The 24848-nt window shown below is 38.1% G+C and overlaps 1 protein-coding gene across 2 annotated transcripts; it reads right to left on the bottom strand.

Annotated features, from left to right (window-relative positions):
- Positions 1–128: 128 nt before the first annotated feature.
- LOC148874834 (WEB family protein At5g55860-like) lies at positions 129–11367 on the bottom strand. 2 transcript variants are annotated; one of them, XM_088966258.1, is made up of 4 exons: positions 10797–11283; positions 10552–10634; positions 2948–3165; positions 129–2145 (listed from the first exon to the last, which is right to left on the bottom strand). In XM_088966258.1, exons 3-4 carry the CDS (start codon positions 3128–3130, stop codon positions 340–342), a joined length of 1989 nt encoding a protein of 662 aa, XP_088822384.1. In that variant the 5' UTR covers positions 3131–3165; positions 10552–10634; positions 10797–11283; the 3' UTR covers positions 129–339. The 2 variants fall into 2 exon arrangements, with proteins under 2 accessions (XP_088822384.1, XP_088822383.1); XM_088966257.1 differs by lacking the exon at positions 10552–10634 and having other exon boundaries at positions 10797–11367.
- Positions 11368–24848: the final 13481 nt, after the last annotated feature.

A 24848-nucleotide genomic window follows, 5' to 3' on the forward strand; every position in this document is an offset into this window, starting at 1 on the left:
ATGCCAAACATCACCGTAGTTTATACATGCACCATTATAACTTCCCCCTAAACCCCTTCTTTTGGCTTTTCTATTTTGTAAATTGTGATGAAGCCGCTGGATTACAAAATGTGATAGGCTTAAGAAGATTTATGAGCAATAAATTCAGTCTCGTTCTCTTATTTTTTTCTCCCTCTCATGACAGAGACAGATAGACAAAAGGAAGGAAAAAAACAGAGTGATCTACATTCCCAATATACAAAAAGCAAGGCATATTATGGATGTTTTTTTTTTTTTTTCTTCTTCTTCATGACCCCATTCACACGTGCACAGACAATCATATTCATGGCTAAACAAAATTCACACAGGTTTCTCACCAGGGAGATACGAGGGAGACCCACCCTCAAGTTGGCTCTTCTTCTTATGATGATGGAAGACGCCGCTCAAATTTGGTATCAATGCCTTCATTGCCACAGGTATTTTATCCTTATCCATCTTACGGATTGAAGAAACGTTCTCTGATGGGTTATGCTTCTGAATGTGGTGGTGGTGGTGGTGGGCATTGTGCAGAGATGTTTCCACAGGCATCTGTGTCTCTGCCAGAATCCGGCTTGCAGCTTCAGTTGCCCTCTTTTGCTCTCTCTCACGCCACCTCTTTAGCTCTCCTTCTATTGCCCTCTTTGCTGCCTCTGCCAATTCTGCCCTCTTCAAAGCCTCCTCCGTTGCAGCTTTTATCTCCTCAATCTCCTTCTCGTTTGCCTCCAACCTCTTGAGAGCTTCATTTTCACTTGCCTTCACGGCTTCCACCTGAGCCATTGCAGCAGCTACTTTCATTTCGGCCAACTTATCAGACTCCTCAACTTTCCGGCTCAAAGATTCAAATTCCTCCTTTGATATTGTGATATTGGCACCAGATTCAGATGTTGATGCACGAGCTGCATTTGTTCTTTCAGACAAATCCTTAATCTGATCAAGGGCTTTTGCCTCTGCCGCTTTTGCTTCTTCAGCCTCCTTCAATGCAACCTGTAGCTTCTCTTCTGCTGCTTCTAGAGCAATCTGGGTAGCTTGAGCTTCCTCCCTTAGCTCTTCTGCCTTTTTCATCATGGCTTCTGCTTCAGTCTTTGCATTTTCAGATTCTGATGTTAGCTGCAGCAGTGTTGAGATCAGTTCATCAGAAGCATGTTTTGCTTTAGATTCTTCAGCAAGGGCTGCCTCAAGCTCAGCCTTGCTTTTCCTAAGCTTGACATGAAGATTCCCAGCAACAGATTCAGTTTCAGTTTCTTTCTCCTTTAATTCTAAATGCTCTTTCTTAATGCTCTCTAGCTCCAGCTTAAGAGAGTCCACCAAACTCCGGAGGGAGCTCTCTTCTTCTGCCACTTTTTGCAGTGCCTCTTTAGCATCATCAAGATCTAGTGTCACAGTTTTCACTGAATCTAAATCAGAAGCCCGGACATCTTCAATCTCCTTTTGCAGAGACCCTATCTCAGCAGCTGTTTCAGCCAGCTTTGCCTCAAGGTTCCTGGTAAGTTCGGGATCGAACTCCTTTTTTATGGATTGAAGCTTCTTCTCTGCTTCTTCCAGAGCAGCTTTGTAAGACTGCCGTTGAGCATCTTTTTCTGCAATAATATTTGCCTGCTCCTCCTGGGCTTGCAAAGAAGCAAGCTTTACATGGATAAGTGATTCTTGTGCTGCCACTATCTCCTTTGAGAGTTCACTAGCCCTCTCTTTGCAAGTATTCGCTGCACCTTCAGCCTCTGCTGCTTGCTGGATGGCAGCAACTTTTGCTTCCATGGATGCCTCAAAATCTTGGCGGATTTTACTGAGTTCCTGTTTTGCAGCATCAAGCTCAGTCATAGCAGCAGTATACTGTTCTCTTGTCCTTTCAAAGTCCTGTTTCCAAGCACCACCAGTTCCTGCAAGGCCTGTAGAATTTTCCTCTTCTAGTTGCTTAACCTGATTTCTAGCTCCTTCTGTTGCTTTAATTGCACATTCCTTGGATTCATTTACAGTTTTGAGCTTGTTTGTCAGATCCTCAACAGTTTTTTTGGCCTTTTCAAGCTCAGCATGTGCTTGGACCTTGGTGGTTTCAGCATTTCTCAACTGTTCTTTGAGCTTGTTTAGTGCTTTTTTGGCCAAATGAAGCTGGGTCTCCTTTGCGAACACCCTCTGAAGCACAACAAAAAAGAAATTGGGAGAAAAAATTTAGAGGACCGATTAATTTAGCTGGCACAGAAATCACAGAATATTGCAGCCTGGCCTGCACCAAGCACAAAGAAGTACCATTCCGATGCACAATCAGCTGGCTCTGAGATGATATATTGAGCTAATAGGGTTATCTCATACTTAAGTCATTGGCACATTAGGAAAACTATGTAACATGGTACAAAGGTGATCTGGCCAACTTAAAAACTATACTTTTATCAATATTAAGAGACTAAATTTGGAAAAAATAAATTGTTATCAGATTTATGAGAAATCAATTGACTATTGATTATCATAGCCAAGGTTCAAAACCTCAAATATCACATGTCAGTGAGTATCATATGATACATATCAGTTTTTGAAGACAAGCATACCCTAGATTAAAAGAAGGCCATTACCTAATGTTGGTTCCAGCTATCAGTGGTCTTGGGAGGAGTAGACTGGATTCAGTTCTAGCCTTTGGCATTTTTTTGCACAAAGAGGCCACTCTCAGGCTTTAAACTGCATTCTCACGCTTGCCACCCCAAGATTTTACCATTACACCAAGTAATGGCCCCTCAAGCATACCCTAGATCAATAACCCATTTTTTCCTTTATAATGGAGAATGGTTTCAGAACTACATGAAGTATTATTAATAAATTCCTCAAATTCAAGGTGATAAATGTGATATAACAGCAGAACAGACAATGGATGTATGGAACAGCTAATGTTAAAATGGTAATGATCCTCATCTAGATTTTCAAATACAACTAATATCAGAAATACCTCTATCGGAGGTTTTGACTTTTTAATGATAGGTTTCTCCCCTGAGAAAGCTCCTACACCGAACAAATTAACAGCATCTTTGACAGACTGAAATGGTGCCCTGGTATCTATCTCTCCCACCTCTGCTCTTGGAGAACCTGTAGTATTTTGGCGATCTTTTGTGCCCATATTGCTCTTCTCCATTGCTTTATATGCTTTTGTAGTCCTCCAATGTCCACCTGTTGATGTAGTTCAGGAAAATTATAAACATAGGCTGATATTAGGTGAAATACAATGAAAAAAAGGATGCATTTTTTATTGGTTACATATCAAATGTTTTCAAACATCTAAAAGCTAATCTGCCACCTGGATGAATCCATCAATAAGCAACAAAGGGTTGTTTGGCTGCAAGGATATCCAGTCCAAAAATGATATTGAGAATCAAATGGGGGGAGGGAGGGAAGGGGGGGCTTTACTCATTGTTCCATAACTTCTGAGAATGCAGATGATAATAAATGCAGAGAATGATGCAAACGATAAGTTTAGATCCTCTGCTGAAAAAATCATGTATATAGCACTCCCCTAGAGATCTCTGTTGATACCAGCAGCTGTATCATGGTGCATATGGAATGAGATAAATCTATAGATTTTCCATGGAGCAAATTTCTTAAACTACCCCTACTGTTTAGTTAATTGACAAACTGTACCCATACTGTTTAACTATTGTCTTAAACCACTCCTACTGTTTCTGACAATTAACTAGCTCTACCCTTGCCATTGGCATCCATTAATGTTTCATCAAAATCCGTACATGTGATACCACGTGACGAATAATTTTTTTTGAAAACCCAATATTACCCTTTGTCCTTCTTTTGTAAGCTGCCAGGTAAGAATCAGCACCAGATTGGTGGGAGGATCATGCGTGCCATTGTCACTGCCGCTCACTCTCGCGCTAAGGTCGCCGTGCATGACCTGAAGGATGGAAATAAGAGGAAGATAGAAAGGCGGGAGCCGAATAGAGCTCCTTGGCGGCGATAAAAATTGAAGACCCTTGCAGCGACCAAAATCCAAAGTAGCTTCCCCATTCGGATAGAAGTTGATGCTGGGAGTCCCATTTGCTGAAGTGGATCGAAGCACATCTGTGTTTGTCATCCATGGAGTAGATCCAGATTCAATGACGGACGCCTGAGTTACCCTTGTTTGTTCTATCCCTCTCCAACCACCGGCATTGAAGGGCATCACCAGCGACCAGTGACAAGAAGCCTCTCCCTTCTCACATTTTCTCATTCTCTCCCCCTTCTCTTATATTGGTTTGCAGATGTAAAATCATTAGGTGTTTTAGGTTCACCGTATCTCCTCACCTAGAACCATGGAGATCACCTCGGATTTTGACGCATTTGCCACCAGTAATGATTTTTCTAAGGCCGATTTAGTAGTAGACGGAGAATGTGTGTTTTCCAGTGGTTGGGTTTTTAAAAAACGGAGTGTAGCTGAGGTCCTTGGTCTTATGAGCACCGAATACAGATCGAGTGAGTGCTTTCTATGGTGTCGACAAAACGGTGAGAGACAAAATAGTAAGAGAATCTCTTTAGACCGAGTTGGGAAGGTAACAGGAGTGACCTATGATCGAAGCCAACGATTCCGAAGGGTGGGTGAGAAGATAAAAGTGAACATCCAACGACAAATGCATTGAGTGGAGATCAGAGGGGAGTTGCGTTGCTGCAACTCCTTTGTTCTTGCCAAAAGGGATGATGAAGAATGGAAAAAAATAGTAGAAAATCGTTGGAGGAGGGGGAAAGAGATCAAGAAGGAAAGAGAAAGGAGGAAAAAGGAAGAGAAAGAAATGTGGCTAGAAGGGGGACCTTTCTTCCACCGTCGTGTTCGGTGCTTCGGGAGGTTGAGGACGATGAATAGTGTTGGTGAATAGTAGATTCAACCAAATGGGCCACTACCTTCTCTCTCTCTCTTGATAACTTGGGTGATAGGATCGAGGAGTCATCCACAGTGACCATGCTGAATAGAGAGCTTCTGATAAAAATGTAGAGTTCTGATCCGAAAAGAAAATGCAGAGTTCCTTGTACTTGATCGACTCCTCAGTGGCTTGAGGTCTTTATGGTTGTTGCTCGTTTATCAATCTTCAAATTACCAACGAGGATCAACACCCGGGATTGAAGGATAAATTTGATATTTAATTATATTTTGAAAATATGAGAAATTATGAAGGATAAATTTGACTTTTCACTTTTTTCCGTCAATGTTTAACGGCAATGGCAATTGTCAGAAACAATAAGGGTGGTTAAATAGTAAGGGTACAATTTGTCAATTAGCTAAATAGTAGGGGTAGTTTAAGAAATTTGCCTTTTTCCATGACAAGGGAATCTATACACAGGAGTTGATCAGCAAAGTGTTGGGTGTTATTAATATTGGTTGTTGGCACAAGAAATGTTTGAGGATTAAGAATTTAAGACCCTAGCATGGACTAGCTGATAAGGTCTTAAATAAAGCTAGACATTTTGACAAGGAAAAGATCCTACAGAAAATACGAGTACGCAACCAGACAACTCTTAAATAGAATAGATAGTACACGACCTATAATTATAGAAAGTTAGATGATTGATTGGTCCTTGCATATGGTTGATGATAACAAACTACAGATAGAAAGTTTTTGAATCCTTTACAAAGAATAGTCTAATACCAAAATGTTTCTATTAGTCATAAAAAAAAAAAAAAAAAAAAAAAAAAAAAAAAGAAAGAAACAGTAGTCACATACCAAAATGGAGGGGTGTAGCTGGACATTTGTGTGATAGGAGAAAACCACATAGATTAAAAGGAAAATTCTATAAAATAGTTGTAAGGCCAGCTATGTTGTATACAGCAGAGTGTTGGACAATCAAGAAACAACATCTTTAGAAAATGAGTGTGGCAGAAATGCAAATTGCTAAGATGGATGAGTGGAAAACTAGAAAAGGTAGTAGGACCAGGAATGAAGCCATCCGTAGGAACCTAGGAGAGTTCCAATAACTGATAAAATGAGAAAGAGTAGATTAAGATGGTTTGATCACATGCATAGAAGACCACCAACAGCTCCACTTAGAAGAAGTGATTTGTTACAAGTGGAAGGGGCTAGAAGAGCTAGGGGTAGACCAAAAAGGGCATAGATAGCAGTAAGAAATGATTTAAGCACTAATAGTTTAACAGTGGATATGACTTTAACTAGAACAGATTAGCAAAACAAGCTCCGATTAGAGAATTTGCTCTCTGATAAATGCCTCATGACCTCTCTTTCCACCTAAAACCCACTAGAAATGCCTATTTCAACAATTGTACTGCCTACTACCTTCCTCATCAAGGCAATTGGTGATCCACCTCTACTCCATCAACTCCCTCAAAGCAATATCAATGCCTGTAACCATGGGATTGGTTGCAAATAGAATTAAATTAACAAAATTTTTCTGATCAAAGAAAGTGATGTTCCACCTCTACTTATACTAGAACTTCTGAATAGACTCCCCCATAGCCAAACCAATGATCATTGTTAAATAGTAGTGAAGACATTAATTATCTATTTGGCACAACTTACCAATCCCGAGCAACCTAGGTTACTTTCTCAACAAAGTGAGTGGTGTTTTACCTCTACTTATATCAAAAATTCTGCATAGACTCCCTAAAAAAGACTCAATGGTCATTGCAAAATGGTATAGGAAGAGAAGACATTAACCATCTGTTTGATACACAACTTGCCAGAACATGAAGAGGATGGGGCCATTGTTTTAGAATAAGCACCTTGAGTGCGCTTAGGCACACGAGTGAGCTCAATCCTCTAATACGCATTTCTACATCTTTATATCCATATCTAACTCATCAGACAGGGAATAAAGTCTAATTTGTTTTTAACCAATTGACAATCCTATCTGACACCAAAAGACACCATTTTCACTTTAAGGATGTTTTCTTTCTTTTAAAGCCTTCATATACACAACTTTTGTATCTTGTTGATGATCTAAACATGCCAAACCGTCTTTATGTTTTCTATTTTCATTTTCAGGTAGGAGTCTCAACCATAAGTCTTACTCTAGAACCTAGTGTCATAAAAATGCCAACAAGCAAAATAAAAGCATCAAATGGCAACTGATCTTTGGTTCCTGCTCCCAATAGAAGAGGAATTATTAGTTGTCGAATCTACCAAAGGCAGCAGAAAAAATAAAATAGAAGGGGACAAATAAAGCTAAAAAGGAGATTTACAGCAATTAGCATGGCACCAGGAAGGATATGATAAAAAATACTAATATTCATAAGAACCTAGTATTAGACCCAATAGATAATGTCATGATAAAATGAGGCTTAGTTGAGTTGAGTTAGTACACATAAAAATTATAGGCTAAAACCCACCAAGCTTGATGAAACACCAATTATAATGTGAAATGTAATCTGAAAAAGAAAATTTATGGGAACTACAAGTTGAGATTCACTGCCACTGGATGTTGTTGGAATGTAAGAGATAAGGAAAAAAGGAAAAAAGATCATATCTCAAATATCAAGTGAGATTGCTGCAAAATGCAAATGACAAATTATGTAAATTTATATAATTCCATGAAATGATAACCTGATACCAATTAACATAAAAAAATGAACACATAATGCTAAATATCGTGTATTCTACTTTTTATTTAAATGAATTTTCTTTTGCAATAAAAAACATAAAAAGGGTTAATGGCTTTGTTGTCAACATTATTTCAATAAAAAAACATAAACCCTAGATCCCAGTCTCTAAGTTTTTCATGAGGTTAAAAGGTGGTCTATTCAGATTGGGACCTAACAAGCTCGTCAGAAAACCAAAGGATTAGTCAAAAAACGACAACAAAACTGTACTCAAAAAACTAGAAAAATGCTAGAAGTGGCAATTTAGGGTTTGAGTGTCTTGCTTGGTATTTGTTGGGCATCAAGCTGTTTTGGTATTCTAGTTTACTTCGTCTTTATATTGTATTGTATTGTTATGGGTAAGGGGCATTCGTTAGTTGGGTCCTTTTAGTTTGTTGGCTGATTTGGGTTTGTTTTGTCTCATTGGTTTTTTCTTTGGGTTGGCCTTTCTTTTCGGGTGATTGCTTATCACCTTCCTTGTATCTTCTTTTTTTTTTTGTTTTCTTTTATCTTCAAAAGAATATAATGATAATTGTTATATTAGAAGGATATGATTCCTTAATTTAGCCTTCCTAGAGTCAAGATAAACCTTTCCTCAGCAGGCAGCTGCTTCCTCACTTCCCAACGCAACTATGCAAAGCCCACATACACGTGTAGTCATAATTATTAGAAATATCAATTTTCAACCACCTCATGAACTGGAAGGATCTCTCCATTTGAAATATTTACATAGTCTAGAGAAACTCAATTTTGTCCTTAAACTCAAACACCAGTTCACAACTTCACACATAAGTGAGAGATAGAAAGACCAAAACAATCCTCAACAAAAAATGTCATCTACATATCTATATGCTAGTAGTGACCCGTGTGATGCTTGGGCTGCTGTTTGAAATGGAATTTTTAAAGGAAAAAATGAAGTAATAATAATTCACCAAAGTTTAGTACTAATATATTTATAATTATTTGCATATAAAATAATAGAAAATTAATTTTCTTTTTTCTTCTTTCTAAATTATTGAGCTTCACATATTCCTTTTTATATAACTTGTATATTATGCAAAGTACTTAAATTAAGTGGATAGACATGATGAAATCAATGGCCAAGTTTAAAAAGAAAACAATTTTAAATTTGAATTGACCAAGGTAAAAACAATTGAATCAAAAGAAACCGTGGGGGACACGGTTAGTGCAGAGGTCCAAGCTGTTTTACAGGGGGATCAAATTGGAAAAGAGTTGAACCTCAGAAATCTGGTCCTGGAAGGAGACTCCAAAGTGGTAATTGGGTGGCTGAAAGAACCGGAGACAGTGGCTTGGCCTTTCAGGGGGCAATGAGAAGATTCAAATGGCTAACTTCTAATATAACAATCAGAATTCAGTGGGAGAGAAGATCGGAAAATGGACTGGCAGACATACTAGCTAAGAAAGGGGTGAATAGGAGTCAACTTTTCTGGGCTATACTATAATTTATTTTGATTTCTTAAGCTGCATCTCACACCTCTTGGGAAAACTAAATGTTGTATCAATTGTAAACCATTCTTAAAAATTTTTAATGAAATGCTTTATTATTCATAAAAAAAAGGAAGCCATAAAACTCATCTATGTTAAATTAATAAATAAAGGAGAAAAACCTGATAACAGATAACCCATCGAAAAGAGCAATGATCTCCCTAGAATTTTGTAAAAGAAGAATATTGATTCACCTCATATTGTTTAGGCAATGGGGAAAAATAAGATAAATAAATCATTTGATGCAAGTTGTGCTATAATTGAAGATGTTTTTGACGTCTTAAAAATAGATTTTTTGAAGAAGAATAGGTTCTTTGGTTAGTTAAGTTCATGGGAGACACTTTGAAACTTATGTTATTGACATTTTGGGTGGAGTTACGGTTGAATAAAATTAGGAAACTTTAATAAAGATGCCTAATGTAAAACTTAAGTTATTAGGGTTTGTATACAGGCCTCACACGAAATCTCCCCTTCTCTCCTTCACACATGTGAAATATTAAAAACCCTCTTATGCCTTAATTTTCACTATTAAAATATATTTTTTGAAATAATAAAACCATTCTTAACTCCCTCCCTCTCTCTCTCTCCCCAATAGTCAATGCTGTAACATCTCTCCTAAAGGGCAGCCCAGTGCACAAGGCTCCCGCAAATGCAGGGTTTGGCTGGGGAGGGACAGAGTATGCAGCCTTACCCCCTGCACATACAGAGAGGCCATTTCCAAGAATTGAACCCTACCCAAGTCCCAATGGAGCAACCCAACTGTTGCGCCAAGGCCCACTTCTCCTTCATTAAAACCCTCATTTCCTATTAAATATCTTTGTAACTCTTTTTTTTTATAGATAATATCTTTGTAATTCTTTTAACCATGTCTAATAAAACATGGGTATAAATTAGATGGGTTGGGTGGGGTTAAGTGCCAACACTAGACCAACCTTGACTTGGAACCAAACTGATGTCAAAACCCAAATTTGCCAACCTAAGCCTATCCAAATTTCTATTCAACCCTATGCTCCATGCATTTGCATGGGTTTTCTTGCTAGTACTATGATAGTTTTGAAGCAAATAGGGTGTTTCTTATCATCCATCCCATTAACCAAAATTCATGGTAATTATACCTATCATCTACCACAACTCCGCATAGACCCATATACTTGGTACTACATAATTTCTTGTTACCCTCTTGGATAACCGTTTTAAATAACAAAAATCTGTGAATTAGCGGATAATGAATGAATATTCTTGATAATGTATGGGCCAACAGGAAATTAGATATTCTGTCAACAATAACAACAATAATAAATGGGCCATCAGGCTGTTTTGGTATCCATCCCGTTTCACGTTTCGAGTTTTTCTTTAACAAACTGGAAAGTAATTTCCTCACAATAATAGCTTGAACATTCCAGCCGTGCTAATCTTTTTTATTAAATCGAGAATATATAAAGCACAAAGTCTCTTCGAACTAGTCATGAAAAAGAATTTACCGAATTATTCCTTTAATCTCTTTGTTGTGAAAATGACGTTTTTATCCGATTCTTGTACTAGATGGCCTGTATTAATTTCAGGTCTGCGCTTATGAACAAACAACGTTATCAAAGAAAAGGGTATTCTACTAAGAAATCAAAAACGAAAGAAAGCAACGAAACGTTAAATCCTTTAGGTGAAGGGTGAGAGGGGAGGGCATGAAAATAGAAACAAAGCAATAGAAAAGAAAGGAAAGGAAGAGTACCTGAAAATTATTTAGCCGAAAACCCTAATCAAAGCGTATCCGGAAGCGAGGAGCGAGGGTTATAACCCTAAAAAACGCGAGTAATCACGAAAAGATCTATCTAAGAATCTCCGTCCAATAATAACCATGTACAGGCTTAAATAATGGGGTAATCAACGACAACGAATCCTCTTCCACTTCTCCGATCATCTTGTTTTACTATATTCCCCCTGCCCGAGGATCAAAACTCTATAAATCTCCTAAACCAACACGAAGCACAACGAGAGAAGACCTTTCGGATCCATCGAAGCTCCCTTAAACCAAATAACGGGTTCCTCCTCCTCGTCGGTAGAGAGAAGCGGAATTCAATGATTTGCAGAATTTTGAAAATATCCGTTCGTGGATTGAGCGTGTCCGGAATCCGAGAGGGGCTGACGGAAAATGACAGAAGTTGCAGAAGAGAGAGAGAGAGAAAGAGAGAGAGAGAGAGATGGGGAGGTGGGGGTTTGAAAGTTTGAAAGTCATATTTGGGACAATTTTATATTTCTGCATGTCTGTAAGAGAGAGACAGAAAGGAGTCCCAGGTCAGCACGTAGCACCGTCCAAAACTCCAAATCCTGAAAACATGTCAATGTGTGGAGAGAGAGAGGGAGAGGACAAAAACCAAATTAAACCCTCGGGTCCGGAGTCGCAGTTAGTTTTTCTATCTGGAATCGCTCGACCCGGCCCATGTCGGCCCACTATTTTCAGTTTTTCTAGATGCTGTTTGTTTTGCGGTTTTTTCTGTGTTTCTGATTTTCCATTTTTCGTCCTCCCGCGTTCCCAATTCCAAATTCCAAGTCTCAATCCCAATAAAACAAACAAGGACTTTGGTTTTTTGGTCTTTTTAGAAATTTGAAGGCGAGGATCATAATTTGTAACTTTTCATCATCAGAGACAGCAGAGTCCGTAGTAAGCTCGTTGCCGGATCCCCAGAAATCTTTTTTTTACGTTGTCTCATCTCACGTAAAGAAGAGATTCTCTGGGCCCACCACCTGGATATCATACCACCCTTCCGCTTCCTAAAAAAAGTGCCATAATTAATAATTTCATTTCCGTCCCAAAAAACAGTGTTGCCTTTGTGGGCCCCCGCCGCATCATACACATCAAAAGTGATCCAACCCGCAAACCCAATCCAATCCAAAGAAACGGGTTAGGGTTCCTTGTCACACAACCCCAAAAGGATTTCGGGTTGGGATAGGTCACGGGTCACCACTGGGTAACTAAAATTTCAAATCGGTGTTTTGACTAAAATGATTGAACCATTCAATCCTTTGAATCGGATGAATAAATCCATATTAATCGCAAAACATTGTTGATTTGGTCAATGACCGCTTGATTTGATTTGGGAAATTCTAAATTGAACCATTGATCCATTTGGCACATGGGTCAATCGGTCAACCCTAATCAGAATATTTAGGGTTAAGGCTTAGTTTTTACACGAAATGATCCCAAAATGCTTTGACCCGAATCGATTTCGGATCTACACATTTCCTTCCACTTTTCTAAAGTGGGACCGCAAAGCAAGTGTAACTCACTCACTCACGGAGGGATGGCGAGATGAAATGATTAAAATTTTGTAGAAATTAAATTAAAAAAAAAAAAAAAAAAGTGCCACCTCGAGGGAGGTTGGTGGGTGGGGGGAGGCTAGGGTGAGGTTGTCCTGGAATTGTCTGTTTGTCACCCACTTCCCAAGGTCCCAAAATAAATCCTCTCTCTTTATCGGTGTCATTTTGTTTCGTAATAACAGATGAATCGGATGTGAGATGAATAGCCTATTGTTTTGTCTTTTAGCGGATATGTTGTGCAAAAGAGCAGAAGGTTACACGCTTTATAACGGTTAAAGTTGAGGGTTTTTTTTTTTTTTTAATTAAGTTAAAGTTGAAGTTGATTGATTAGTATTAGGGCTGCCGTAATTGGGTTGGATTCGGGTTAGACTCAACTGCATCCAAATTTGATTTGATTCTTTATAACTTAAATCCAAAAGCTATCGAATTTGTATTACATCAGAATTAGCGGAGGGGCCTCTTCGCAAGGGTTGGAATGGAACCCTCGATTATCCTGTCCATGGCGAAAAGTCAATGAATCGGTTAACAAATTATTAATTCGAGCAATCGAACCATTGACCCATTGAATCGTTCAATGGTTTTTGGTTATTTTTTAATTTTTTAATTCGGAATCATTCAGGCAACCGGTTCCATTTTATTCTAATCTTAGTCCCTAACCAAAAATTGTTAAATCCATCGATGACCCATTGACCTAGGCGGTCGAACGGGGCCATCCGTTTGAACCAAACAGTCAAATCATCGACTCGAAAACTGGTGGCCAAAACAGTTCCGTTTTTAAGTCATATGAGTCACACGCTCGAATAACATAACACGTATGGTATTGCTAAATGGACCTCACACACTCAAATTTTTGCCTATAATTTTTGTTGTTAGAACAAGTCATCCATTTTTTTATTTTTTAATTGGAAACCGTCCAGGCAACCAGTTCCGTTTTACCCCAATACTGGTTCCTGGCCAAAAACCGTTGAATCGGTCAACGACCCATTGACCCTAGTGCTCGAACTATCAACTCATTGACCCGTTCAATGGTTTTGGTCATTTTCTTATTGTTTTTAATTTTTGTTGTTAAAACGGGCCATCTGTTCAAATCGAACGGTCGAACCATCAACCCGAAAACCGGTGGCCAGAGTGGTTCCATTTTCGGGTCGTATGAGTTACATGCTCGAATGACATAACATGTATGATATTGCTCAATGGACCTTATACACTCAATTTTTTGCCTGTAATTTTTGTTGTTAAAATGGGTCATCCATTCAAACCGAATGATCGAACCGTCAACCCAAAAAATGGTTGCTAGAACGGTTCCATAATTTTTTTGCTTATAATTTTTTGTTGTCAGAACGGGTCGTCTGTTCGAACCAAATGGTCAAACCATTGACCCAAAAATCGATGACCATAACGGTTCTGTTTTCGGGTTGTATGAGTCACACGCTCAAATGACATAACACATATGATACTACTTAATGGACCTCACAAACTCAATTTTTTGCCTATAAATTTTGTTGTCAGAACGGATTGTCCATTTGAACCAGATGATTGAACTGTCAACTTGAAAATCGGTGGTCAGAATGGTTCCATAATTTTTTGCTTGTAATTTTTATTGTCAAAATGGGCCATCTGTTTGAACCGGATGGTCGAACCATCGGTTGTCAGAATGTTATTAACAACATTTATCAATAATAGCAAGTAATTATACTATTTAATTAAATAATCACTAGTGATAGTTTTAATAATATTATTTAGTTATTTTTAATGTAACAGTAATTATTAAATTTATGAATAAGATTTATTAACAATATTCATTAAATTAATAATTACCAAAATTAAATTTAATTAACAATATTTATCAGTAATAGCCAGTAATTATAATATTTTATTAAATAATCAATAACAATACTTTTACTAGCATTTTTAATTATTTTTAATATAACAATAGTTACTAAATTTATTAATTGTATTTATAATTTTAATTTAAAGTAAAATTAAAGTAAATATCTATTTATTAACAATATTTATAATAACAGTAATTATTAATTATATATTTATTAAATTACTATAATAATTAGTAATTATTAAAATCAGGTTACTAAATTTATTAACAATATTTTTAATAACAATATTTATAATTTTAATTTAAAGTAAAATTAAAGTAAATATCTAGTTATTAACAATATTTATAATAACAAAAATTATTAATTATAATCACTAAGTATATATTTATTAAATTACTATAATAATTAAATTATTAAATTAGTATAATAATTACTCATGTGGGATCTACTTGCACGAGTAGATTCCATTTCTTGGATGCAGAGAGCATCCATTTCCTATTAATATATTTGATTCTTTATAACCTAAATCCAAAAGCCATTGAATTTGTATTACATCAGAATTTATTAGGGTTGTCAACGGGTCGGGTACAGGTAGAATAAATCTATGTTTTGGTTGGACTATTTGGGCAAGAAACCGTTCAGGCAACCGATTCTATTTTACCCTAAACTCAGTCTTCAACTAAAAATTGTTGAATTGGTCACTGGCCCATTGACCCAAGTAATCAAACCGTTCGACCCATCCTATAGTTTTTAGACATTTTTTATTTTAATTATTTTTTTGGAAATTATCCAAAACCCACCATCAATTTATCTAAATTCTCTTAAACTCACCAAAACTTTTCAAAACATTCAAAATTTACCATGTCAATGAGATTTTATTTTCCAAAACTCACCATCCGTACAACACCGTAAAATTTGAATGACCCAAGTTGTCCACGCCATCCTAAGTGCATATTTCATGACTAAACTGCCCCTGAATGGTGAGTCGGCCTATTAAACATTTTTTTTGACCGAGATGCCCTTAAGCGCCCAATTTTATTTCATATATAAGATTCGTTACTGAGAGTCTTTCTTGCTCCCAACCGTGTTATTCTCTCAACCTGGAGTGTTCTTGTTTTCAACCCTCTCAACATCAAAGGAAGGGTCTTCTTGCTCTCAATGTCTAAGGAAGGGATCCTCACTGAGAGTCCTTCTTGCTCCAAACGGGAAGTCTTAAGAGATTTGCTCTACCACGATCTCTACTGCTTGTTTGCTTTCTTAGGTGAAAATATTTACTCCTTCCTCTACCACGATCACTACTTTAAGAGACTCTTTTGAAGGTTAGGGTTGGAGGTTCGTCACTCGTATACAACGGAAATGGAAGCAAGGTGTTTTGAAATTTCTAGTCCATCTTCATTTAATTCCATCTAAACGTCTACTTGTATGGTCACTGCTTGTTTAATCCTTTTTTACTTTGACTAAATGTCAAAGTGTTCGGAAGATGGTTTCAGCCAATACATATGGAAGTATTTTGATGTTTATGCTTAGCACCTTCCCATCTAGCTTCCTCATTTCAGGCTTTGCCTTCTAGAGTAGGATGGGTTTGTCAGTTTTATCTCGCAATGCCGGTCCTAGCCTCCCTAAAGTAGGATGGGTCTATCAGTTTTTTTTAGTACATATTAGACTTTTTTACTGAGTGTAATAAAAGATCCAAACATGACTATTCAAATCAGATGATGAGAGAGGCAATAATCCGACCGTTCTTCTTCTCAGACGATGAGAGAAGTAGCAGCCGGTGAGAAGTTGCGGACTGTATTCGGACTACTCTTCTTCTCAGACGATGGGAGCAGTCTTGATGAGCATCCGACCATTCTTCTTCTCAGATGAAGGTATGAGAGAAGCAGCGACCGCTGAGAAGTTGCGGACTGTATTTGGACTGCTCTTCTTCTCAGACGATGGGAACAGTCTTGATGAGCATCCGACCATTCTTCTTCTCAAACCAAGGTAGGAGAGAAGCATCGATCAATGAGATGTTGCGGACTATTCTTCTCAGTCTGTTCTTCTTCTCAGACGCATCCTATTCTTCTTCAATCTCAAATGAAGGGGAAGCAGCGGCCAATGGAGGAAGAAAGTAGCGGCTAATGCTTGGGTTTTGGGTTGAATAACGATGGGGGTAATTTTGGTATATTGCAAAATGGATAGAAAATAATAAAGAGTAAAATGGTAAATTAGCGATGCCCATTAGTCAAGTTACTGTTATCTCACTAGTATGGTGAGTTTTGGACGTTTTAAAAAGTTGTGGAGACTTTAAGAGAATTCAGATAAATTGATGGTGGGTTTTGGACAATTTAATTGAACAATCAAACCGTCAATTCAAAAACCGGTGGTTAAAATGGTTCCATTTTGATTTTACTTGATTATATTGAAAATTGTATTTGTTTATTTAAATAATAATTTAAATTTTAAATTTTGATAATATAACCTTAATAAAAATGATATAAAAATACTAAATTATTTGTTTGTTAATAAACTCAATATTTTTAACTAATATTATCTTATTTATTATCTATGAAATTTATCATTTAAAACATAAAATATGATTAATATTATAAGAAAATTAAGAAGATACTATATATATATATATATAAAATAAAACAATAATTTTTAGATATGAATCAGTTCGTAACAGGCAAGCAACAGAACTGGTGCAATTATTAATCAGGACAAGGTTATCAAACCAAAATCATTATAATCAGTTTGGTTGGTTTAAGTGTGTTGGGTAGACCCGACCCATTAACAATCCTAGAATTTACATCGACACTTTACTTGTAGCCCCTAAAATTATTTTTAAAATAAAGAAAATTTAAAAAATAGTCACATTTAACTTATACATAAAAAATACATTCGGGTCCATATGTGATATTGGGAATATTTGAGTTGGTGAGTTGGATTTGCTAATAAAAATAATCAAAGGCCCCAAGGTAAACCCCTTAAGTTAGTAGTGAGAATGAGGTCGGTTAGGCTGAGTTTTGTTGGACTTGCCAAGCTAATTGTACGAACTAGAGAGCTAAGAGATGAAGTGATCTAAGAGTGCTTAGATAGTCAAGGTAGTAAAAGTGTCAATATCTTCCCTTGGATAGTGTGCCCTTATATAGGTGCCCAAAAGAGTTATTGTACTAGGTCTGCAAGTTGGGCCGGGTTAGTTCGGTTGAGGCCAATCCTAGTTCAACCCCAAATTTTAAACCCCCAACCCTAACCTTAACTAAATTCCTTCAATCTTCTTCTTATTTCTTAAAATCTCGTAGAACTTCTTAATCTTAGATCTTAACTCAATTTTCATTGCATATATTAATCCTATGTTTTATTAGTATTTGTTTATTGATGTTTTTATTTGTTCTTTAAATACAAAATTCAAAAAAAAAAGTGTTTGAAATGACTTATAATAGATCTTTTATGGGAAGCAAGTTATGGGTGGCAAACAACAGAGAGGAGATAAAGAATAAAATATTCAGAAAACATAAAATACGTTATCAAGGTTTTAGTAGTTCCAATTAGGATTAAGTGAAGTGATTATCTTAAATGAAATAAATGGTAGTATGTGGTGGTGGCTATATATATATATATATAGTGTGTGTGTGTGTGTGTGCGCGTGTGTGTGTGAAGTAGGCTGAATATTCTCACTATGAATGAACCCAATGGAGATGAATCTACTAGACGAGTTCACATCTCCGCCCCACAATACCCCACAGCACATCCCCGCCGTGTATTGAGAGCATCTCCTGATGATAGTATCAGAACCAATGATGTCATCATCGGGAGATGTTCTCAATACATGGCAGGGATGTATTGTGGAGAGGGACATTGTGGGGCAGAGATGTGAACTACTACTAGACTACTTATAGAGTAAAAAGTGAAATTGCTTACACTAGATGAAGTTAAAGAATTTATAATCATAAAAAATGGGAAAACTTAAAAAGGATATCATACCTCCTACGCCGCATAAATAAGCAAAGATGACTTTTGCATGATGTACTTTGCTACTGACCACTTGACCAGGTCTTTGTTGCAACTCAAGCACCTTTTCATTGCTCCTAGATGTTTTGAAAAACTCCCAAGGTTCAAAGCTATGTAGCCCGTTGAGTAAAGTAAATCGCTGCTGGAAGCCTTCTATTGTTCCGTAGCAATCACCGAATTATTCAAGCAAGTTCAGCCATGTCTCTTAGGTTCTAGGGTGAGTTTTCGGGTGGCTATTGGGTTTTCTCAGTTTGTGGGTGAAATGGAAAGTGGGGTGTTATGGTCGTGGGAAACAAATCCTAAGCACCTAGGATGTGTGGGAGGGGGTATGGAAACCTAAGAATGAAGACAGTTTTGTTATAACTACAACAATGGTATAGGAGGCTTGGACGTATTCTAATGAGCTTGGATGTGGGTGAGGGAAAACGGGGGTTGGTTTGGACATGAAGAGAGGTATTGTCTAGCCTAATAAGTGTAGAATTCTCTCTCTAGGCTAGCATGTGTGTGTTTGTGTGTGAAAACTGGGGATGTTTATAGATTTTTGGAGAGGATTCTAGAAGGGAATGGAGGGCTGAGATTTGAGAATAAGGAGATCAATGGCTATGGTTTAAAGGGATTTTGGAAGGAAATTAAATGAGAGAAGGGGTTATCATGACAGCTTTGGGAGAGATATCCTCTCAATCAATGAAGACCATTAGTGGAAATTTTTACAAATTGCCTAAATTTAACATTCCAAGTTTAGGTGATTGATTTGATTGATTGGAGACTCTTTACCAGGTTAAGTTTTAAATTTTAAGATGGTTGTAGAGGCTACGAGAAAGATCTAATCATGAAGATTCCTAGGTTCAAAGTTGTAGTAAAGAGGAATCCAAATAGAGGGCTTGGATCCAGTCTAGCTTCGGATTTCAAGATGAAAGGGTTAACGGTGTTAGAATTGGACGATTTTAGTATCGTTGGACTTGTATTTTCGAACATTATTCATCTACATGGTTGGATTTTTTTTTTTTATTTCATGTGGGATATGGTTCAGGATATAAAAATCCTAATCAAATTATTGGAATCAATTTTGGCTTCAGGTCTTGAGATGAAGGAGTAAATGATGTTAGATTTGGGTGATCTTAGTGTTATCAAATCTGGATTTCTAGGATCTATGTAGTTTTGGATTTCTTATTTGATTTGAAATGAGGTTCAGGATCAAAATGACACCTAACGGACGATCAAAAGCTTTTCTGACTTCGAGTGTTAAGATGAAGGAGTAAACGGTGTCAGATTTGGAATTTGGGATCTACATGCCTATGATGTTGGGTTTCTGGTTTGACATGAGATAAGGTTTAGGATCAAAATGATCTCGATTGGATGACCAGAATCGGTTCCAACTTTGGGCGTTAAGATGAAGGGGTAAACAACATTGGATTTATGTGATCTTGGTGTTGTTGGATTTATAATTTTGGGCTCTACATACCTATGGTTTTGGATTTCTGATTTGACATGAAATGAGGTTCAAGATCAAAATGATTCTAATCGGATGATTGGAATCGATTTTGTCTTTGGGTCTTAAGATGGAGTAAATGATGTCAGATTTGAGTGGTCATGGTGTTGTTGGATTTCAAATTTTGGGTTCTACGTTGTCAACACCCAATTTTTGCTCAGTCCGCCACATGAACCCCCAATTCACCCCAAATTCCCGATCAGACCCTTCTGATCCTTTCGAAACACCCAAAACCCAAAAATTCCAACTTTCAGCCCAAAAGCTCTCAAATCCATCGTTTAACCTCTTCGATATCGATTTGATGGCCCTGATCAATCCTTATCAACACCTTGACTACTAGATCCAACACCACCATCAGACCCAGGACCTCCTAAAATACCTATCATAAAATTTCAACTCCAATTTCCTTTATTTATCCTCTCATCAAACGAAGATTTTATTTCGACCTCTCTCATTAGCCTAAACACTCATAACCTAGATTCCCTTGATCTTGATACATATGAACCGATCAAACCACATCATTAAACTCTAGATACATCAAAACACTTGCTCATAAAGTTTCAACCCCAGATTCTCTCATTTGCCCTCCCATCAAACCAAGATTCTATTCTAAAACATCCCGTTAACCCAAATTCCTACAATCTTGACCCTTCAAGACTAATCAAACCTCACCATCATATCCCAGACACCTCCGTATACCCACCTATAAAATTTCAGCCCGAAACACCTTTGTTTACCCCTCAATCGTAACTAGATTTTGTTTCAAGACTCTAAATTAACTTAATCAAGCCCTTTCCAGATCTGCCCAATCCGGGTCTAGTTGGCCAAATTTGACCCCACCAACCAAATCAGAATGTCCGAAAACCCCACCCTATGAAATTTCAATAAAAATACCCTCATTTACCCTTCTATCTAAAAAATTCCATTTTGGCCAATCTCGTTAGCTCGCGTACACAAAACCCTTATCAGTTGTTAGATCCATCTCAGCCCTCTATTTTTTGACTTGAAATCCTAGCTATCCATGCAAGAACCCCTGGTCTGATTCCCTTAAACATGCTTGAACCAAAATTCCCCAATTACTCAAAATTACAAAAATACCCTCTCAAAGCTCAAAATTACCAAAATGCCCCTTCCCTCTCCCATTCGAGTCTTACCCAAACTAGCTTAGCCAGCACCTTGGGTTTTGGAGTCACTATAATGTGAAACAATTATTGATATCATTCTCGGAGGTCCCATCACCTCCATTTGTATAAGTTAATGGGTGACGACTCCATTCCCACCCTAAATGAGTCATTTTCCCGATGCTCAAATATGTTTCTATGTTACTGGATTTCTTATTTGATGTGAGATAAGGTTTAGGACCAAAATGGTGTTAATTGAACGATTGAAATCGGTTCTGGCTTTGTTGTTAAGATGAAGGGGTAAATGGTGTTGGATTTAGGTGATTTTGGTGTTGTCGGATTTGAAATTTTGGGATCTACATACCTATGATTTTGATTTCTGATTTGATGTGAAATGAGGTTTAGAATCAAAATTACTCAGATCGGACAATCGAAATTGGTTTTGGCTTTAGGTGTTAAGATGAAAGGGTAAATGACGTCAAATTTGGGTGATCTTGGTGTTTTCAAATTTGGAATTTTGGGCTTTACGTGCCTATGGTGTTGGATTTCTGATTTTATGTGAGATAAGGTTCAAGATCAAAATGATCTTCATCAAACGATCAAAATCAACTCTGGCTTTGGATGTTAAGATGGTGTAAACAATGTCGGATTTGGATGATCTTGGTGTTGTTGGATTCAAAATTTTGGGCTCTACGTACCTATGCTCTTGGGTCCTTGAGGTTCAAACTTTTGTAAAAATCCAAGAATGCCCCCAGATTGGTTAAGTGGTAGCTAAAGCATGCTTGAAGTTTAAAGTGTTGCAGAAAGATTGAAGAGCTCAAAAATTGGGCGTCTACAAAGCACATAAGCATTTACAAAGGCTCTGCCCTATTGTATGAGATTTTGTTTACATATTAAGATGAAAGGGTAAATGACGTCAAATTTGGGTGATCTTAGTGTTTTCAGATTTGGAATTTTGGGCTTTATGTGCCTATGGTGTTGGATTTCTGATTTTATGTGAGATAAGGCTCAAGATCAAAATGATCTTCATCAGACGATCGAAATCAGATCTGACTTTGGATGTTAAGATGAAGGTGTAAACAGCGTCAGATTTGGATGATCTTGGTGTTGTTAGATTCAGAATTTTGGTCTCTACGTACCTATGGTCTTAGGTCCTTGAGGTCCAAACATTTGTAAAAATCCAAAAATGCCCCCGAATTGATTAAGTGGTAACTGAAGCATGCTTGAAGTTTAAAGTGTTGTAGAAAGATTGAAGAACTCAAAAATTGGGTGTCTACAAAGCACATGAGCATTTACAAGGCTCTGCCCTATTGTATGAGATTTTGGGTGTTACCATTGGGCTCTGTGTTGAAGATGTTGTTTGCGCATTTTGTATGAGGCCTATGGGTGTTTCCATGAGGCTTTGCGCTAAAGATGTCGCATTTTGTTTGAGGCCTATAGGTATTGCCATGAGAGTCTGCTAAAAATGTTGTTGGTGTGTTGTGTGAGACCTATGGGCATTGCCATGATGCTCTGTTGAAGATGTTGCATGTTGTATGAGGTCGATGGGTGTTTTCATTGGCTTTGCTGTGAAGATGTTGTTTTCACTTGTTATATAAAGCCTATGGCCATTGCCATAGGGTTGTTCACTAAAGATGTTGTTGACGTACACTATGTGAGGCCTATGGGCTTTACCATAGGGATCAACACTAAAGATGTTAGTATTGCATGTTATGTAATGCCTATGGGCATTGCTATAGAGCTTTGCATTTTAGATGTTGTATGCGTGTTGTGTGTGCCTACGGGTGTTGCCAAAGGGCTTTGTGCTTAAGGTTTATGCGCGTTGTGTGAGGCCTATGGGCATTGTCAAAGGGCTCTACGTTGGAACTATTCTAGTTGTACATTGTGTAAGGCCATAAGGCTTTACAGTGAAGATGCTCCATGCGTACATTGTTATAGAGCTTTATAGTTAAGGTAAATTTCTTAACCTACCCTTATGTTTTAACTAATTAACTAAGTAAACCCCTATTGTTTAACTATTTTCTAATGCTATCCTTACTGTGACGTTAAAATATCGATGAAAGGGTTAAAATGTCTATTTTCCCTTAAGTCAAATTAGAAGCTCCTTTGGTTCTTCTTCATCTTCCTCAATCTGGTCTTCATTACCCAGGTCCAGTATGATCATCATTGATCGAAATTACTACTGCCACTGCAACTTCAAGCCACACCTTTCACCACCATGTTGTCGAGCTAGGTGTTCGGTTCTTCATTCCAATTTGAGATCTTGGAGCCAAGGGTGTTGGTGATGATTTATCTCAGTCTGGTTGATAGATAAAACCCCGCGTTCAGACTCTGTGCCTCGTGTTTGCTTTCAACACCCCCTCCATGACAACTACTATTGCTCAAACTTCCATCCACGTGCCACCAGCAGCGTGCGTCGGCCCCGCCCAAACTGTCTTCCTCCATTGTTAACCCAGTCAACATTGCCATGGTTCGCATGCAAACTGACAACCATTTCCCCCAGCCCAACAACGTAACTATAGTGGTCATTTTCCCCCAGCCCAACAATGCAAGCCCTGGTTATGATGTTCTATAGATCTAACGGCGATGGTAGGGGAGGAAAAATAGGGGAGCTCATCTAGATTGGAAGAGTCACCGTCAGAATGAATCTCAACGAGGTTTCTGACAAAAGTAAACCGGTTGGTGGGTGGCGATATATTTGACAAATAGTTACTGGGCATGAACGTTGAATGATTTATGGGTGAAGCATTTTTGGTTGAAGCATTCAAAAATAAGGGCTTTGACAAAATAGGTCTCGTTAAACCAGAATGTGAGAAGATTTTGAGATCCATTGGCAAAACATATATCAATTCTTTTTCTTTCTTTTTTTTATGAATTTTTTATTTCTAAGAAGATCCTAAGAAGCATTCAAGAATACTGGGTGCTTCTAATCCCAATTTGGTCACCGCTGCATCTTTCATAGATACTTTAATGAATGGGTTTTGGCTAGAAGCCGTGCCTGTTTATAAAGAGTTGGTTTCGCAATTTGTGGTATGCAACCATTTGTTCACATTGATCCTACTTCAAAATAGCTAAACCAGTTGTATGTGCATTTTACAACTTCGCATGGTTTAATCCATTGGATTTCCTTCAAAGTTACCTCCAAGATTTGAGAGCCGAACACTCGAAAATTCAGTTTGTCATTGAAAAACTAGGTAGCGAAGTGATGATGAAATAGGGAGAGAACAATGGGAAGGAGAGAGAGAGAGAGAGGTCAGAAGTGGAGGAGGTTATGGTCGCCACTGGGTTTGCTATTGTTGAAAAGAAGAAGAAGAACAAGAGGGAGAGGGAGAGGGACGGAGGTAAAATTGGGTTTTAAAAAATTTATACGACAGGTGGTGTTATGTGCATACAGGTTTTGATAGAATATTAGCGGATGCTAACTGATGTAACCGTTTTTGGCCACGTACCAATGTTTTGTGATGTAAAATTTTTTGGCTAAGTACCTTGTCATTTGACCTGGTGGTGGCGTGCCTTAGTGATGAGCTACTTGGTGGTGGACTGCCTACTGGCGAACTACTTGGTGGCGAACTGCCTGGTGATGAACTGTCTAGTGGCGAACTGTCTGGTGGCGAGCTGCCTGGTGGCGAGCTGCCTGGTGGTGAATTGCCCGGTGGCGAACTGCCTAGTGGCAAGCTGCCTGGTGGCGAACTACCCAGTGGCGAACTGCCTGGTGGCGAGCTGCTCGGTGGCGAACTGCCTGGCGGAGAGCTGCTCGGTGGCAAACCGCAGGTCGCGCGGGCCGCGAGTCAGGCCGTGCGCAAGTCGCGCGAGCGCAGGTCGCGCCCAGGTTGCGCCGATGCACGTCAGGCCATGCGCAGGTCGCACCAGGCCGGCCAGACTAATGCCCGGGTGGATCACCAACTTCGTAAGTTTGTTGGTTGGGTGTTTACCTAATTGTCACGAGGTGCCAAGTGTCACAATTTCAATGGAGGGCCAAATCTGCCCTCATCACTAATGATAAAAGTAAAGCTAGTCAATTATTAGAAACA

This window comes from Nelumbo lutea, chromosome 1 (genome assembly GCF_056320005.1).
Source record: "Nelumbo lutea isolate HS-2025 chromosome 1, American lotus-T2T, whole genome shotgun sequence".
Lineage (NCBI taxonomy): Eukaryota > Viridiplantae > Streptophyta > Magnoliopsida > Proteales > Nelumbonaceae > Nelumbo > Nelumbo lutea.